Source organism: Aethalodelphis obliquidens, unplaced genomic scaffold (assembly GCF_003676395.1).
Source record: "Aethalodelphis obliquidens isolate GAN/ISIS:26980383/991018 unplaced genomic scaffold, ASM367639v1 scaffold9, whole genome shotgun sequence".
NCBI classification, from domain to species: domain Eukaryota; kingdom Metazoa; phylum Chordata; class Mammalia; order Artiodactyla; family Delphinidae; genus Aethalodelphis; species Aethalodelphis obliquidens.
The window spans coordinates 24,455,676-24,472,134 of NW_020837953.1; the positions used below are offsets into that span (position 1 = coordinate 24,455,676).

General features: G+C 40.5%; 1 protein-coding gene across 1 annotated transcript in view; it reads left to right on the forward strand.

Moving 5' to 3' along the window:
- PSMB2 (proteasome 20S subunit beta 2) overlaps nt 1-16,459 on the forward strand; it is a 36,702-nt gene that overhangs the window by 18,796 nt on the left and 1,447 nt on the right. The window contains exons 4-5 of the mRNA XM_027109130.1: nt 13,623-13,785; nt 15,305-15,354. Coding sequence (XP_026964931.1) covers nt 13,623-13,785; nt 15,305-15,354 — 213 coding nt within the window. The remainder of the gene's footprint in view (nt 1-13,622; nt 13,786-15,304; nt 15,355-16,459) is intronic.

A 16,459-nucleotide genomic window follows, 5' to 3' on the forward strand; every position in this document is an offset into this window, starting at 1 on the left:
TTTAGCAGCAGACTTACTTCTTAACTCAGGGAGATGAATCAGCTTAGATGTTCAACATGCAAAGATATTCATGGGTGTGAGTTCCCTGGTGGCCTAGTGGTTAGGATTCCGGGCTTTCACTGCTGTGGCCCAGGTTCAGTCCCTGGTTGGGGAACTGAGATCCCGTAAGCCGAGTGTCATAGCCAAACTCCCCCCTCCAAAAAACACAAACCCCCGCCCCCAAAACAAAGATATTCATGGGCATGCTTAGCATGTACAACTTAATATACATATGCCTTGGGGTGTACAGAGCATGGCTTCTGCACTTGAATTTTTTGAGAACTGACTTAAAGGTATATGGAGTCTTATATTTTCCCTGGACACTGCCAGCTCATGAAAAAAAATTCAGGTGGCCTTGTTGCGGACATGGTATTGTTGGTTTTACCATTGCACAATCAGCGATTTTATTTTGATGTTTGGGAGAAAGCAGTATTTTTGATTAGCAAGTAAAGTTAATGTAGAAAACAAATACTGTGTTAACTAGTTGGTATAATAAGGCATCTGTGCCTTGTTGCATTTCAACTCATTAAATTTCTAAACTTTTAATTACGAGAAGATTACAACTTTCATAGAAGAACCATTCAAACTTGGGGTTAGTGATGGTTTTAGAAAGTAAAATTTACAGAAATTTCATAATTATTGTGGAGTAACTTTAAAATATAATTTTGCTAAAAATTGAAATATACACAATGTTTAATTTTTTGCTTCTAAAATTCAGATTCATTTGACATTTATTGGGCACCTACTACTTCCTAGGCCTTCTTCTAGGAACTTTAACACAGATGAGTACTTTTCATTCCTCACAGCTATCAGGCAAGCAATACTGTCCTCCACGTTCAGATGGGGCACTTGAGACTTCAAGACCAAGTGGACTGTCTTTTGTAGCACAACCGTAAAGCGATAAAGCCACTTTTGACCTTGAGCCTTTATTATTTTTTTTCACAAAAACACATGCCTAACTTTTGACTTAACGGCATTTTAAAAACATAGGTTTTTCAAATAATAATTTAAAAGGTGTTTTGCTTTTAAAGTTGAAAATGTTGGTTGTGGGAATTCCCTGGTGGTCCAGTGGTTAGGACTCTGCACTTTCACTGCCAGGGGCACAGGTTCAGTCCCTGGTCAGGGAATTGCGCGGGGCGGCCAAAAATAAAAATAAAATAAAATGTTGGTTGTAAATGCAGTGACGTTCCTGAGCTTAAGTTCAAGAAATCATCCATTATAAGAATTTTTGCCAGTATGTTAAGCAAAAATATTTGTACATGAGCTAATCATTGTTAAAGGAGAATGAACACAATTTTTATATTATGCTTTTGCATCTGCCAGCGTCAAACGAGTATGCCAAATACACTTTCAGAGAATGAACTAAGGCAGGCAAAAGAAATGGGAAACCTTGGTTAGACAGTCTCATTTTCAGAGTAAGTTTCTTTTATTTTGTCTTGGGCTTCTGGAAATAAAAGGTTTGCTTCATTTGAGGCACACTTGCTTCCTTATTTTTTAATTTAGTGTGAGAATTTATAAACATGGGCTGGTTTGTGTTTTAGTGCAACAGAAGATGAGTGTATCTGAAGCAGGAAAGAACGAGGAAAGTCAGTCAGTTTAATTTAACTTCTCTGTGGTGAAGCTCAGTCTAGTATTCCGATTCTGATCAGTTTAAACTCATACTATTTTTTCCATCACAAGATTAAGAGGAAACTATTTTCAACTTCCAACATTGTACCTCCTTTTTTTCCTCTGAGTGGTAACAGTAGGTAACAGGACTGGTCCCAGCTTGTGATCATGAAGGAACAATAGGCCAGTTTTTTCTCAGCTCCCAGAACTGCTCTCTTCAACTTAGGTGTACACAGTCTTCGAAATTAGCCTCTCTGCTTCATCTCTCTTCTTTCACTTATTCCTCTGCTTTGTCTCCAGACCTACCTGTCACCCCTTTCTCACTGGCATTCTCTGTTTCATACTGAATTACTTGTACCTCCCCTAACCTGCTGTGTGTTCTCTCTTGTATCTCTGCCTTTGCCTACTCCAGCACTTTGCTGGTCATTCTCCCCTGAATGTACTTCCACATCTCCAAAGGCTAACTGTTTTTTTTTTTTTTTTTGCGGTACGCGGGCCTCTCGCTGTTGTGGCCTCTCCCGTTGCGGAGCACAGGCTCCGGACGCGCAGGCTCAGCGGCCATGGCTCACGGGCCCAGCTGCTCAGCGGCATGTGGGATCTTCCCGGACCGGGGCATGAACCCGTGTCCCCTGCATCGGCAGGCGGACTCTCAAGCACTGCACCACCAGGGAAGCCCAAAAGGCTAACTCTTAATTGCTGGTTAAAACTCAATTTATCATTTTCCAGGGAAACTGTATTTCTCCACATATGTTCGTCACTCGTGAGGGCTTCTTTGTGCTCTCACGGCAACCTACGAATACCTCTGCCATAGTGTCCTGTTGTAATTGTTTCCTTTATTGTCTTCCACATGTGAACTTAGGAAGGTGTGTTTGTATAAATAAAACCTACCAACTGGCTGACTCTTCATTCAGTCTCATGATTTCAGCTATACATTATTTTTTCTTTCCAGCTACTTCTGAACAGCTCAACTTAAGCCTCTTTCGGTCTCAGTTGAGTTTTTTACATTGCTCCTCCACCTTTCCGTTTATTGCACATTCTCTTAACTCCTCTTTTTCCCTCATCTTCTGTTCTACTATTCATTAACTCCTATCTATTCTACTTTCTAAATATTGATATATCTTATATTCCATATCTCCCCCTCCATCCCTACTGCTTCTGCAATTTTCTAACACATGAAAAAGGCTTGTATTGTCATGGGAATGGGAGCAGTTTTCACTGGTTTCTCCATGGTTTACATACTGATGTTCATATTCTTTTTTTTTTTTTTTTTTTGGCTGAGCCGCATGGCTAGCAGGATCTCAGTTCCCCAACCAGGGATCGGACCTGGGCCACAGTAGTGAAAGCCCAGAATCCTAATCACTAGGCCAGCAGGGAACTCCCCTGAAGTTCACGTTCTTTAGTCTAGGAAGCCAGTGACAGTATCGTTTCAATTCCTGTTACCCCACTTCCTCTCTGCTTCTTACTGAAATCACCTAATTCACTAAGTATACATGTCCCATATTCACCAATACCCAAATATTCCATGTTCCTCCATGTTTCTTTACCTTCACATATGCTGTTTCCTCCATCTGAAATCTTTCCTACTCCAGTCTACCTTCTCAGCTCCTTCCAGATCCAGGTTTCCATCTTTGTCACCTGGCACAATGCTTCTCACATAGTAAACGCTCAATAACATTTATTGAATTTATAATGTATTCACATTCCACATGCAAAAGTGAAGTTGGTTGGGGCATTTACTCATTTCATAATTATCCTGTGCAGTCTCGGAGAACTCTTGCAGGATTTGGTTGAGGCCTTTTGTAAACTCTATGTTTTTGCTTAAGGCATAGTCACCACTGTTATTAGAAAAAGAGATTGATGGGTTTCCTTAAAAAGGACTTTGTCAGAGAGGATTAAAATCAAGGTGCAAATGATTCTGTATTGCTTAGGCATTAGGGATAAGTAGTTCTTCCCCTGCCCAGCCCTATCCCCATCCATAGAACCATAATCTCTTAGAGCTGGGAAAAGTACTTGGTCACAAGGACAGTTGGAAGCTGCTGAAATCTTTTAGATTTTTTAAAAGTGTTAAATAGTGAACATTGAAATTCCAGTATAGGTACAAAGTCTTTCTTTAATTAAAATGGCAAAATTGACATTGAAATTTTAAAGTTATACCACCAAACCCAGCCAAAGGAGATAGCTAATAAATTCTGTTGGTTATTGGAAACAAGCTCCTGATTCAGAGTTCAGAGCACCAGTGTAAGAAAATAACAGTGGATCCATTTTATTTATTAACAAAGTTGAAAAACTGGGCATTGGCAAAGCAGTTAAGGTGTTGGCATCTATTTATTTAGTACCTACTACATATCTTGCATAGTTGTAGACCCTTTAGAGGAGTCATAATGGTCTGACGTTAAACCTGCCCTTTTAAAACTTAAAATATTATTGGTCATATAAGATGTAGTACGTGAAATAGAGGACAATAGATGCTGGTATGCAAAATAGTACATTCTGAACTATTTGAGTGTGAAACTGACATTTACATATTGAATCATATTTTCACACTAATTTCCATTTTGTGGAGGCAGCATCGTTTCCTAGAAAAGCACACAAGTCTTGGGATCAGAAAGCCTGAATTCTGGTCCTGACTCTAATTAGCCCTGTGGTTTAGGGTAAGTCACTGTCCCCTCTTTGAACCCGAGTCCCCACATTTGTGAGAGGGACATTGGATAAACTAGATGAGCCCTTAGATCCCTTCTAACTCTGTAAACTGCATTTTTGTGAAATATTCTCGGTGCCAAAGATGGAATTTTAGGCAGCTTTGGCAATCGGCTGGACTAAATGAAAGAGCAGGCACTGTTTCCTTCAAAGCCCAGTCTCTGTTTAGAAGTCTGTTTATTGAAACACTGTCATCATTAGCTAAATCCTTTGTCCCATTGGTGGTTCTGCCTCTCCTACCAAATTCCCGACCCACAAGGAATGGGATCATGCTTCACACGCTTAATGTTCCAAGGTGTGCAGCACATTGCAAAAGAAACCGCATCGTTCTCTGAGGCACCTGACTCATAGCGACGTCGTCCTGTTCAATTAGAGGTGGCAAAGGCTGGCCTGGCTCCAAAGGAACACTGTCAATTCCTCTCCTTTTCTGTGTCCACGCTCGGCAGGATGCTTCCTCACGCCCACCTCTCTCCCCCTTGCTGTGACTTTGGCTTCCGCCAGATGTCACACCGCTGCTTGTCACCGCCCAGACTCTCTTCACTGATTTTGTTGTTTCAGTGTATTTATCACAACTGTTCTCTTGAGCTGTAAAATTTATGGAATTTCACACTCTTCTTTTTATTTTTTTTTCACACTCTTCTTAATCACTACAGTGTTTCTTTTTCATGAGAGAGAGAATATACAAGGAGTTGTATGCACAAGAGTTAGAGGGAAGGAAATGCTCCATCAAACTGAAGGAAAGTTTGCATGTGTGTGCCATGTACACCCCCCACTCCCAAATGTACAAGGAAACTGAGCTTAGATGTACAAAGTGAAACTGAACTCAGTTCTGCAGGGCTCAGGGGTACTTAGGAAGTCCATTTCAATCCCAGGGAGAGGGACATAAGAGATGTGCTTATTGGCTAATTCCCCTGGCTTAAATTGTATTCCTTTTAGCAACCAAAAAAAGGTGGATAATTTATTGGCACTCTGTGGTAGTTAGTACATCTCCTTCTTCTTCGTTTTTTTTGAGCCTCGCCTTGCTGCTTGTGGGATCTTAGTTCCCCGACCAGGGATTGAACCCGAACCCAGTCCCTTGACAGTGAAAGCTTGGAGTCCTAACCACTGGACCGCCAGGGAATTCCCTGGTGCATCTTCTTGATCTTATTATTATCTAATCAGATCTGTTAATAATGCTGTCAGATCCTAAAAATGATGGTGGTGGTGGTGGTGATGATGGTGTTATTACTATGGAACAGGCATTTCATTGAGCAGTTTACATTTATTTATTTAAACCTTGCCATAACCCCGTAATGATGAATACTCTTATTATCCCTGTTGTATAGATGAGGAAAACTCAAAATGACTTAAAGCTCTTCATTTTAAAAATAAGCTTACCTCATGTACTTTTTTAAGGGAGGAAGATATACCAATTTATCTAGGTTTTTTTCTTTTCTTCTTTCTCTACTTGTAAAAAGAGGCAAAATTTTGGTGGTATTTTATTTTAGAAACTAAAGTTCATTTTGAGTTCCCAGGATGGTTCATTTAAATTTTTTTCTTTGTTTGTCAGTTAGATACAACTTTAAAACTAAGAACATTGGCATTTGTACTGCAAACCATTGATGGTGATCCTCATGGCCATTGGACAGAGAGTGTCTCAGCTAAATGTTTAAATTCATTTATTGGTCACTCGGATGTTTAGGTTAGTTCAGAGTTATGTATAGATACTGTTCCTCCCCTTGGGGACCTCATAACTTTGCTCTATTACTTAGACTTACTATCTAAATGATTAGAATAGTGGAGACAACCAAAGACAGATTATATCACGCACAGGATAAGGATTACTTCGTAAAAGATACAGGATTCCTGGCAATGTTATCATGATTGATTAGTGTTCGCATTCCTTCAGGTTAATTGGCAAATTCTCATGTTGTACTGATCATGGGAAAGAAGGGAACTGATGAAAAAGTAGCTAGAAAGTGAGGCTTAGCACTCAGGATGGACATATCTGTAAGGGTGGAAATACTATGAAGGTAGTTAATAAGTGGCAATTTGCTCTCCAAATCTGGATGTAGGATTTGTTGTTTTTGTTTTTTCAGGCTTCCAGGAAAATGTCTCTGTGCCTGTGTCAATTACAAGATAGGTTAGGGTGGTGTACTGTGAAGTAGATATGCTCGAAGTGTCAGTGCTTATGAATGTTTGTGACAATGAATACCTTCACCTTAGGGCTCCTTCCAAGAGTCCAGGAAGGAGAGAGAAGGAAACTGTCATATATTTCTACTATGTGTCAGGCAGTGTGCTGGGCACTTTTTATAAAATTCCCACCATATCCCTTTAGGAAGATGTATATGAGGTGTTTGTTTATTTTCCTTTAAAATTTTATTTATTTTCCTTTAAAAATTAAAAAAAAGTATTATTGACGTATAGTTGATTTATAATGTTTCAGGTATACAGCAAAGTGATTCAGATATATATATATATATATGTATTCTTTTTCAGATTCTTTTCCATTATAGGTTATTAAAAGATACTGAATGTAGTTTCCTGTGCTATACAGTAGATCCTTATATGTCTGTATCTATTAATCCCAAATTCCAAATATATGCCCCCCTTCCCTTGTGGTAACCGTAAGCTTGTTTTCTATGTCTGAGTCTGTTTCTGTTTTGTAAATAAGTTCATTTGTATCATCTTTTTAGATTCCACATATATGTGATAGCATATGATACTTGTCTTTTTCTGTCTGACTGACTTCACTTAGTGTGATAATCTCTGGGTCCATCCATGTTGCTGCAGATGGTATTATTTCATTCTTTTTTATGACTGATTAATAATTGTGTGTGTGTATGTATATGTGCGTGTGTGTGTGTGTGTGTATATACACACACACACACACACACACACACACCCCACATCTTCTTTATCCATTCATCTGTTGATAGACATTTAGGTTGCTTCCATATCTTGGCTATTGTAAATAGTCCTGCTGTAAACATTGGGGTCATGTATATTTTCAAGTTAGAGTTTTCTTTGAATATATGCCCAAGAGTGGGATTGCCGGATCATATGGCAACTCTATTTTTAGTTTTTTAAGGAACCTCCATACTGTGCTCCGTAACTGCACCAATTTACGTTCCCACCAACAGTGTAGGAGGGTTTCCTTTTCTTCACACCCTCTCCAGCATTTATTATTTGTAGATTTTAAAATAATGGCCATTCTGATGGGTGTGAGGTGGTACCTCATTGTAGTTTTGATTTGCATTTCTCTAATAATTAGCAGTGTTGAGCATCTTTTCATGTGCTTTTTGGCCATCAGTATGTCTTTTTTTTATATATATATATAATAATAATAATGGCCAATTTTTGGGCTTCCCTGGTGGCACAGTGGTTGAAAGTCCGCCTGCCGATGCAGGGAACACGGGTTCGTGCCCCGGTTTGGGAAGATCCCACATGCCACGGAGTGGCTGGGCCCGTGAGCCTGTGCGTCCGGAGCCTGTGCTCCGCAACGGGAGAGGCCACAACAGTGAGAGGCCTGCGTACCGCAAAAAAAAATTAAAAATGGCCAATTTTTTAAAAATTAATTAATTTATTTATTTTTGGCTGCGTTGGGTCTTTGTTGCTGCATGCCGGCTTTCTTTAGTTGCAGTGAGTGGGGGCTACTTTTCATTGTGGTGCGCGGACTTCTCATTGCGGTGGCTTCCCTTGTTGCGGAACACGGGCTCTAGGCACACAGGCTTCAGTAGTTGTGGCATGCGGGCTCAATAGTTGTGGCACACAGGCTTAGTTGCTCCATGGCATGTGGCATCTTCCCGGACCAGGGCTCGAACTCATGTCCCTTGCATTGGCTGGTGGATTCTTAACCACCGTGCCACCAGGGAAGTCCCCATCAGTATGTCTTTGAAGAAATGTCTCTTTAGGTCTTCTGCCCATTTTTTGTTGAGTTGTATGAGCTGTTTGTATGTTTTGGAAATTAATCCCTTATTGATAGCATCTTCTGCAAATATTTTCTCCCATTCCATAGGCTATCTTTTCATTTTGTATATGGTTTCCTTTGCTGTGCAAAAGCTTTTAAGTTTAGGTCCCATTTGTTTATTTTAATTTTTGTTTCCATTATTCTAGGAGACGGATCCAAAAAGATATTGCTGCAATTTATGTCAGAGTGTCCTGCCTGTATTTTCTTCTAGGAGTTTTGTAGTATCCAGTCTTACATTTAGGTCTGTAATCCATTTTGAGTTTATTTTTGTATATGGCGTTAGAGAATATTCTAATTTCATTCTTTTACATGTAGCTGTCCAGTTTCCCCAGCACCACTTTTTGAAGAGGCTGTCTTTTCTCCATTGTGCCTCCTTTGTCATAGATTAATTGACTTTTAGTGCATGGGTTTATTTCTGGGCTTTCTGTTCTGTTCTATTAATCTGTGTGTCTGTTCTTGTGCCAGTACCATACTGTTTTGATTACTGTAGCTTTGTAGTATAGTCTGAAGTCAGGGCACATGATTCCTCCAGCTCTGTTCTCCTTTTTCAAGATTGTTTTGGCTATTTGGGGTCTATTTGACTGTATGAGGAATTTATCTTATATCTCAGTACTAGGAGTGGATGGGCTTCTCTTGAGTGCTTACCCTGTTTATTTCATGGACACTGTGAACTTCATAGGTGATTGTGTTTCCTAGTAATTACTTTAGCATTTACTGAGGCTTTATTATGTTTTGGGTACTATGCTTGTTTATATGCATTATCTCCTTGAGTCTTCAGTGCAGCCTTTTTGTAGTAGGTATCATCCCATGTTTTCAATGAAAACATTTTCAGAGAGGTTAGGTTACTAACTTTTCTAAAGCTACACGTCTGGTAATAGAGCTGGATTTCAAACTCGGGTCTAACTGTAATGTAGCCCAGCTGTTTCTTCCTGAGATATTTAAGCTACCGTTCTCTTCATTTAATTCTAAATGCCTGTAGCATAATTTTTTTACTTACTTAGCAACGAAAAGTAGAAAGAGAAGGACCTAGGAGCCTAGAAAAAAGCAGCAATATTATGTGCAATCATAGGATACTGGCAGTCAACTTAAACTTCAACCAGTTCTCAGAAGTAGGACCTATCACTTTCTGACATTTGTTTAGTGATTTTCTTAATCTTTCTTCTTGTGATACTAGGCATTAGCCATATATGTATTAAAACATATATAGGACTTCCCTGGTGGCGCAGTGGTTGAGAGTTTGCCTGCCGATGCAGGGGACGCGGGTTCGTGCCCCAGTCTGGGAAGATCCCACATGCCACGGAGCGGCTGGGCCTGTGAGCCATGGCTGCTGAGCCTGCGCGTCCGGAGCCTGTGCTCCGCAACAGGAGAGGCCACAACAGTGAGAGGCCTGTGTAGCACAAAAAAAAAACAAAACAAAAACATATATAATGCCTTCTGGTATGATTATTATTCACTCAGCAAATATTTACTGAACATGTACTGTATGCTTATACATCATTGAACAAGCCAGACACAATCCTGCCTTCATGGAGTTTATAATTGGTATAAATATTTGAATAGGTGGATTGTGTCTTACACATACTATATGTTTTCCTAAACACACCACAGTCACACATGTATATGCTGTAAGAGTTTCACAAAATCGAACGGCTTGGAATTTGTCTTATTCCAGGAAAACACTGTTGCATCAAGAATATGAGGAAATGTAACAGTCAAGAGACCCATCACTATGGCTTTGTCACTTTGAATGTCATGATTCTTAGAGGAGTAAGAGAGTGGCAGTATACAAGACTTTATTTGAAATTAAAAGAAAAAAGTGTGAGCCAGAGATCTTTGATGGAGCATTGTCAAAAGAATTTCAGAAACTGCAAGTTGTTGCACAGATGTATTAATTTAATTAGTCTAAACAACACCATTTATCTATGCTTAAGCATCTCACACATGCAAAAGTTGGTGATTCGAAGTCACAGAATAATTTATGAGTTATCTTCTATACCACGTGTTACAGCTTCTGAATACCAGCTTTGATGTGTGTGTGTGTCAGATGCTTAAGCATAAATAAATGATATTATATAGACCAGTTAAGCAATACAGTTTGCTTCTGAAATTCCGTTGACATCTTCATGTAAAAATTTTTTGGTGGTGGCTTTTAAAGATCACATTAATTGTTATAAATACAGTTTAAGTGTGGGCAAGAGCCTCACTGGAGACAGCGTATGAGGGTTCTGCTGGTTAGGTCTCTGGTTATCTGGGTGGATCCTTAATATACCATTGCAACTTGATAAAATTGTTTTGGTTAGCCGTAAAAGGAATATTCTCCAGTGAATGGAGAAGAGTAGAGTTATCCTCATAGCAAAAAGATGAACTTACTTTGTGATACGTAAGAAACTATATTATTAAACCTCTTGAGGAAGGAAACCAGTTAGAATCTCCTTGCTGTATATTTCTCTCTGTTTTGCTATTCGAATTTTAACTATAAGAACACTACAGTATTCTTTGTCTGCCTGACTTTGCATTACTATTCTCACAGTTTAAAAATATATATATTATATATTTTTTATTTTTAGGTAATTTAGACATTTTTGTTGTTGTTGTTTAAAGTGGTAAGCTGTCAAAAGGAGACTGGGGTATAGCTAATATACTAAGAATTCAGGTAGCATTTTTTTCTTCCAGAGTTTTGGGATGCCTCACCTCTATTATTTTTTTCTCACCATATTTCATAGAAGACAGAAAGGGGAAGGATTAATTAACTCAGTTTTACACATAAGGAAACATATGCTTATAGGGGTTAAATGTCTTGCCTAAGGTCAGACTTACTAAGAATGTAGTCACAGAATGTGGCAGAGAATTCCAGAGCCTGGCAAAGTATAGCACGCTACTTACTGGGAAATGTGATAGGCAGATTATTTTCTCTAAAGACTTGACTATTGCTGGTCAATTCTTAACCCCTGAGACTATTCACCATCTTATCCCCAAGGCAGAAACTTGTTTGCAGGTTAGGGCTACTCTGTAGTCTAAGGGAAATATTACTTAGCACAGCTGGCTTGGAATTCCAAGTAAGTACATGATATTTTCATGTGTTCTTCTAACATGAGTTAGAATGTTTCTTCAGGCTGCCAAGTGCCCATGTTAATCAGTGTTCAAAGAATACAAAGCATCACTTTTAAGACCATTAGCTGTTATTACTTTATGCCCCATAATAGGATGCATAAATGTATTTGATTTCATTTAATGTGCATTTAATCGAATGTATAAGTTTAGGGAGGGGCATATAACCATGGGCAAGGCCTGCTCACTAGCCACTGTGCCAAATGCAAGAGGGAAAACACACTTTGCACAGAAAAAGGAAGACATTTTACATGGGAGTCTCACCGCTGATGCCTGGCAGCATAGACAGGCCATGGTAAATGGCCCACCTGGTATAGAAAAAGAATCATCCATTTGGAGATCAAGAGCAAGGCAGACATAGTTAAGGTTCTCTGTAGAAACTTGCATTTTTAGACTTGCAGGTAATACAAAGAAAGGATACCTATAAATAGGTTATTATAAGTACTGTTTATTTATCTCACTGATAAAAATTACTTCTTAGTTACCTTAGCAGAGCCTTATTATATTAGAAAAATATTAGCATTTCACCTAAATCTACAGTTCTTCTAGAGTTACCACATTTCTTTGTATTTATGAACTTCCATTATTACTGTCTGCATTAAAAGTTTAATGATTTGGAAATTCCCTGGCGGTCCAGTGGTTAGGACTTTGAGCTTTCACCACCTGGGGCGTGGGTTCGATCCCTGGTCAGGGAACTAAGATCCTGCAAGATGTGTGACACAGCCAAAAGAAAAGTTTAGTGATTTGACTTAAATATTTGAGACTTTCTACCCTTCCCTACTGCAAGACTTGTTTCTTTTTTTCTTTTTTTAAAAAATCTTTTCTTTTTTTATAGTTGATACACAATATTATGTTAGTTCCAGGTATACAGCAGAATGATTCAGTTTTGGGCTTCCCTGGTGGCGCAGTGGTTGAGAGTCTGCCTGCCGAGGCAGGGGACACAGGTTTGTGCCCTGGTCTGGGAGGATCCCACATGCCACAGAGCGGCTGGGCCCGTGAGCCATGGCCGCTGAGCCTGCGCGTCCGGAACCTGTGCTCCGCAACGGGAGAGGCCACAACAGTGAGAGGCCCGCCTACCGCAAAAAAAAAAAAAAAAAAAAAAGATTCAGTTTTATATATACTATTTTTTTCAGATTATTTTCCAATATAGGTTATTACAAGATTTTGAATATAGTTCCCTATGCTATATGGTAAATCCTTGTTGCTTATCTATTTTATGTGTAGTAGTTTGTTCATTCCATACTCCTAATGTATACCCCCGCTTCCTTTCCCCTTTGGTAACCGTAAGTTTATTTTCTATTTCTATGTCTGTGAGTTAGTTTCTGTTTTGTATATAGATTCACTTGTATTATTTTTTAAATTCCACATGTAGGTGATATCATATAATATTTATCTTTCTCTGACTTACTTCACTAAGTATTATCTAGGTCCATCCATGTTGCTGCAAATGGCAATAATTCAGTCTTTTTTATGGCTGAGTAATAGTCCATTGTATATATGTACCACATCTTCTTAAGCCAGTCGTCTCTTGATGGGTACTTGGGTTGTTTCCATGACTTGGCTATTGTAAATAGTGCTGCTATGAACATTGGCGTGCATGTATTGAATTAGAGTTTTGTCTTTTCTGGACATATACCCGGGTGTGGAATAGCTGGATCATATGGTAGCTCTGTTTTTAGTTTTTAAAGGAACTTCCATATTGTTTTCCATAGTGGCTGCACCAGTTTACATTCCCACCAACAGTGTTGGAGGGTTCCCTTTCCTTCCAGTTTACCATTTGAGATTTTGGTCCAGTTGTCCAGACTGAGCCTTCATCTTTTGGATGATGTGGTTGGAGCTGCAGCTTTCTTTAGCCTGTGGCCTGACACTCTCAGAGTTGTGTGTGTTGGTTTCAGCTATTAGGAACAATACAAGAACACCCGTGCTTTGCCTTTGAAATGCTTTTGTAACAGGTTTTGGTCCATGGGCTTTAAGAAGCAGCTTTTTCACATACCTTAAAGTGCTCCAAATACTCTTCTGTTCAGAGAAAACAAGCTGACCTCCCTTTACCTCTGACCACACTCTGGGTCCTTTAGATTTGTCTAAATCTTTACTTTCATCATGATTTACTCAGCTGCTGCTATTTTCTTATTTATCAAGAGTTGGAACGTTCCTATTTCCATGAGGAGAGGTGTTGGTGTTATCGCTTTGACCATCACTTTGCAGTGTCTTTCCTTTGCAGACCCCATATCATGTCAACCTCCTCCTGGCTGGCTATGATGAGCATGAGGGTCCAGCGCTCTACTACATGGACTACCTGGCAGCCTTGGCAAAAGCCCCTTTTGCAGCCCACGGCTATGGTGCCTTCCTGACTCTCAGTATCCTGGACCGGTATTACACACCAAGTAAGTTTCAGCTCTCTAAGTGTAGGGAGCAGTAGCAGAGCCCTGTCCTCAGCTGTTTCCTGGTTTTGTGCACAACCCCCTGGAGTTGGGTGGCCAGGGCTTGAAAAGAGGATGGATCCTAAGAAGTACATGCAGGTGCCCTCTGGAAGCTTTCTCCTGTAGGTCATTAGGGTTATGGAAAAGCTGATCGAACTCCCTCTTCTGCCAGATAAAATGAGGTATTGCATATGCCCAGAGCTGGGTTTTGTTTTGTTTTAAAGGGGAGTTGGAGTAAAACTATAATTCTTCAGTTACAAAAGTTCCGTTTTTTCACTCATTTTGCCCTAGTTAGGTGCTCATTAGCTTCTCAGGTGTAAAGAATGAGCAAGTAAACCAAGTGGTTTGTATGTTTGTTTTGAGCTTGTGGTGATGAACAGGTCTCCAGCTTGACAACTGAGTGTTTCTTTTCTTAAATATCAAAGCTTTCTAAGGCCATAGCCTGAGCTGTTCCTTTGGTTCTTATCACCTAATGGCTACCCCCTCCTACAAGAAAAAGCTGGCTCTCCACTTGTCCATGAACCATCCGCTTGGCAAACCTCCAGACACTGGGATGCTTTTGTGTTAAGTTCTATTTTCTGACCCCAATCCTAACCTCAACTTCAGCCACTGTGAGCAGTAGGCAGTTGGGATTCTCAGCTTTTACAAGCTATAGATGTAGCACAGATAACCAGTTTTCTCCTTACATTCCATTCATCCCTGTCAGTATAGTACGAATCTGGCTTGTTCATTCCTTTTTTGGTGCTGCCCTCTCATTCAACCTCAGCCATGCCAGAGCTCCAGGCCACATCCTAAAAAGAATTAGCCTGGCCTCCTAGTGACTGCCTCTTGATTTGGCGTCTGTCAGTAATCCAGCTGATTTGCCCACCAGAATAACCACCAACCACCCCTGAAGCCTAACTGCGTAATATGTCATCCCAGTTTGCCATGCCTGTGGACAGTTCCTTTGGCTCCTATTTTATGAGAGACTCAGCCCCATCCTATGAATTCTCATTCCATTGTTAAACTGAGGCCCAGCTGGCAAAGTGAGGCTAAAACACTGGCCCTGGCCTCCCTTTCCCTGATTTGCAGCTGGCTAGGGCAGATGGAGCTGATTTAAGCCCTGGTCTAAAGGGGGGCTGGGGGCGTTGGGAGTTGGGGGATGGGCTATAACGAAGAGGCAGGCCGCTGGACTTCTCTAGAGGCAAGCCCTGGCCATGGGAGGCAGAATTCCGTCATGCTCTCCCTTCTCTGTAGCAAATCAATTTGCAATGGCTTGTGGCTGCCTGAACATTGGGTGTGGGGCACCCTCAACTGCATATGGAATAAGTTTGTTGAAAGCCAGAAGGCTAGGCTTTTTTTTTTGTTTTTTTTGCCTTTTCTGTTGTGTGGCATTTGTGTGGCATGCTGACCTGGAAAAGTTTGAAACTTAGTCAAAAGTTGCAGCAGAAAGTTGGACTTAATGTCAGCACCTTGAGTGCCTGGCCTCTGTGTTCTCTTTCAGCTATCTCACGTGAGAAGGCAGTGGAGCTTCTTAGGAAATGTCTGGAGGAGGTGAGTAGCTCCCATGGGATCCTGAAAGGAATGTTTTGTCTCTCTGTTTGCCAATATTGTTCCCGTTCCTCAGTTGCATTTTTTCTGATCCTTGCCAGAAGGTATAATAAATATCCACTAACCAGATGTGAAGTTGCTACCAGGGGTAGAGTTTGGTACATAACAAGCTTATTTTTTCTCTCATGGGTCACCTTCTCATCAATGTCAATTTTATAATTTAATTAATTTTCTTTTTGGTTCATCCAGACTAGTGCTTCTCAAAATTTAGCATGTATAAGAATCATCTGGGGAGCTTGTTTCTTAAAAAAGGCAGATTCACACTCTCCACCCAGTTCTGATTCAGTGGTCCTGGTGTAGATCTTGAGAATATTTTAACCAGCAGTCCCAAATGATTTTGCTGCAGGTGGTAACTGGAGCCATACTTTAAGAACTATTGTGCTAGATTTTATACCTGCTCTATTTTTGTGCTACCTGGAGTTGTCATAAAGTCTGCTCCCTTGGGGACTTCCCTGGTGGTGCAGTGGTTAAGAATCCGCCTGCCAACTCAGGGGACACTGGTTTGATCCCTGGTCTGGGAAGATCCCACATGCTGTGGAGCAACTAAGTCCGTGTGCCACAACTACTGAGCCTGCACTGTAGAGCCCGTGAGCCACAACTACTGAAGTCCTTGTGCCTAGAGCCCCTGCTCTTCAACGAAGAGTAGCCCCCACTCGCTGCAACTAGAGAGAGCCTGCATACAGCAACGAAGACCAAATGCAGGCCAAAAAAAAAAAAAAAAAGTCTGTTCCCTTAATAGTACATAAGTTTGGGAGGGAAAGCCTCTGCTGGGAATTCAGGAGGCCATAGAAGGTAACTAAGAGGCTTTGGGCAGTAGGGGAGAGCAGCCCTTAGTTTATGAGTCCAGGAGCACAGGCCCTGCCCATTCCAATACTACTCCTAGGAGTCTAAGGCTCTGGGGTATGAATGGAAGATGAGGAGGAAAAGAAAGCAGCTCCTGTAGGCTTTTTAATTCTTTTACTGTTCTTGTAGCCTAAGGATGAACTTGAATTCGTGGTCTAGTGAGAAGAGAGTAGGAGGTTGAGAGCAGGTGGTAGCATTGGACAGT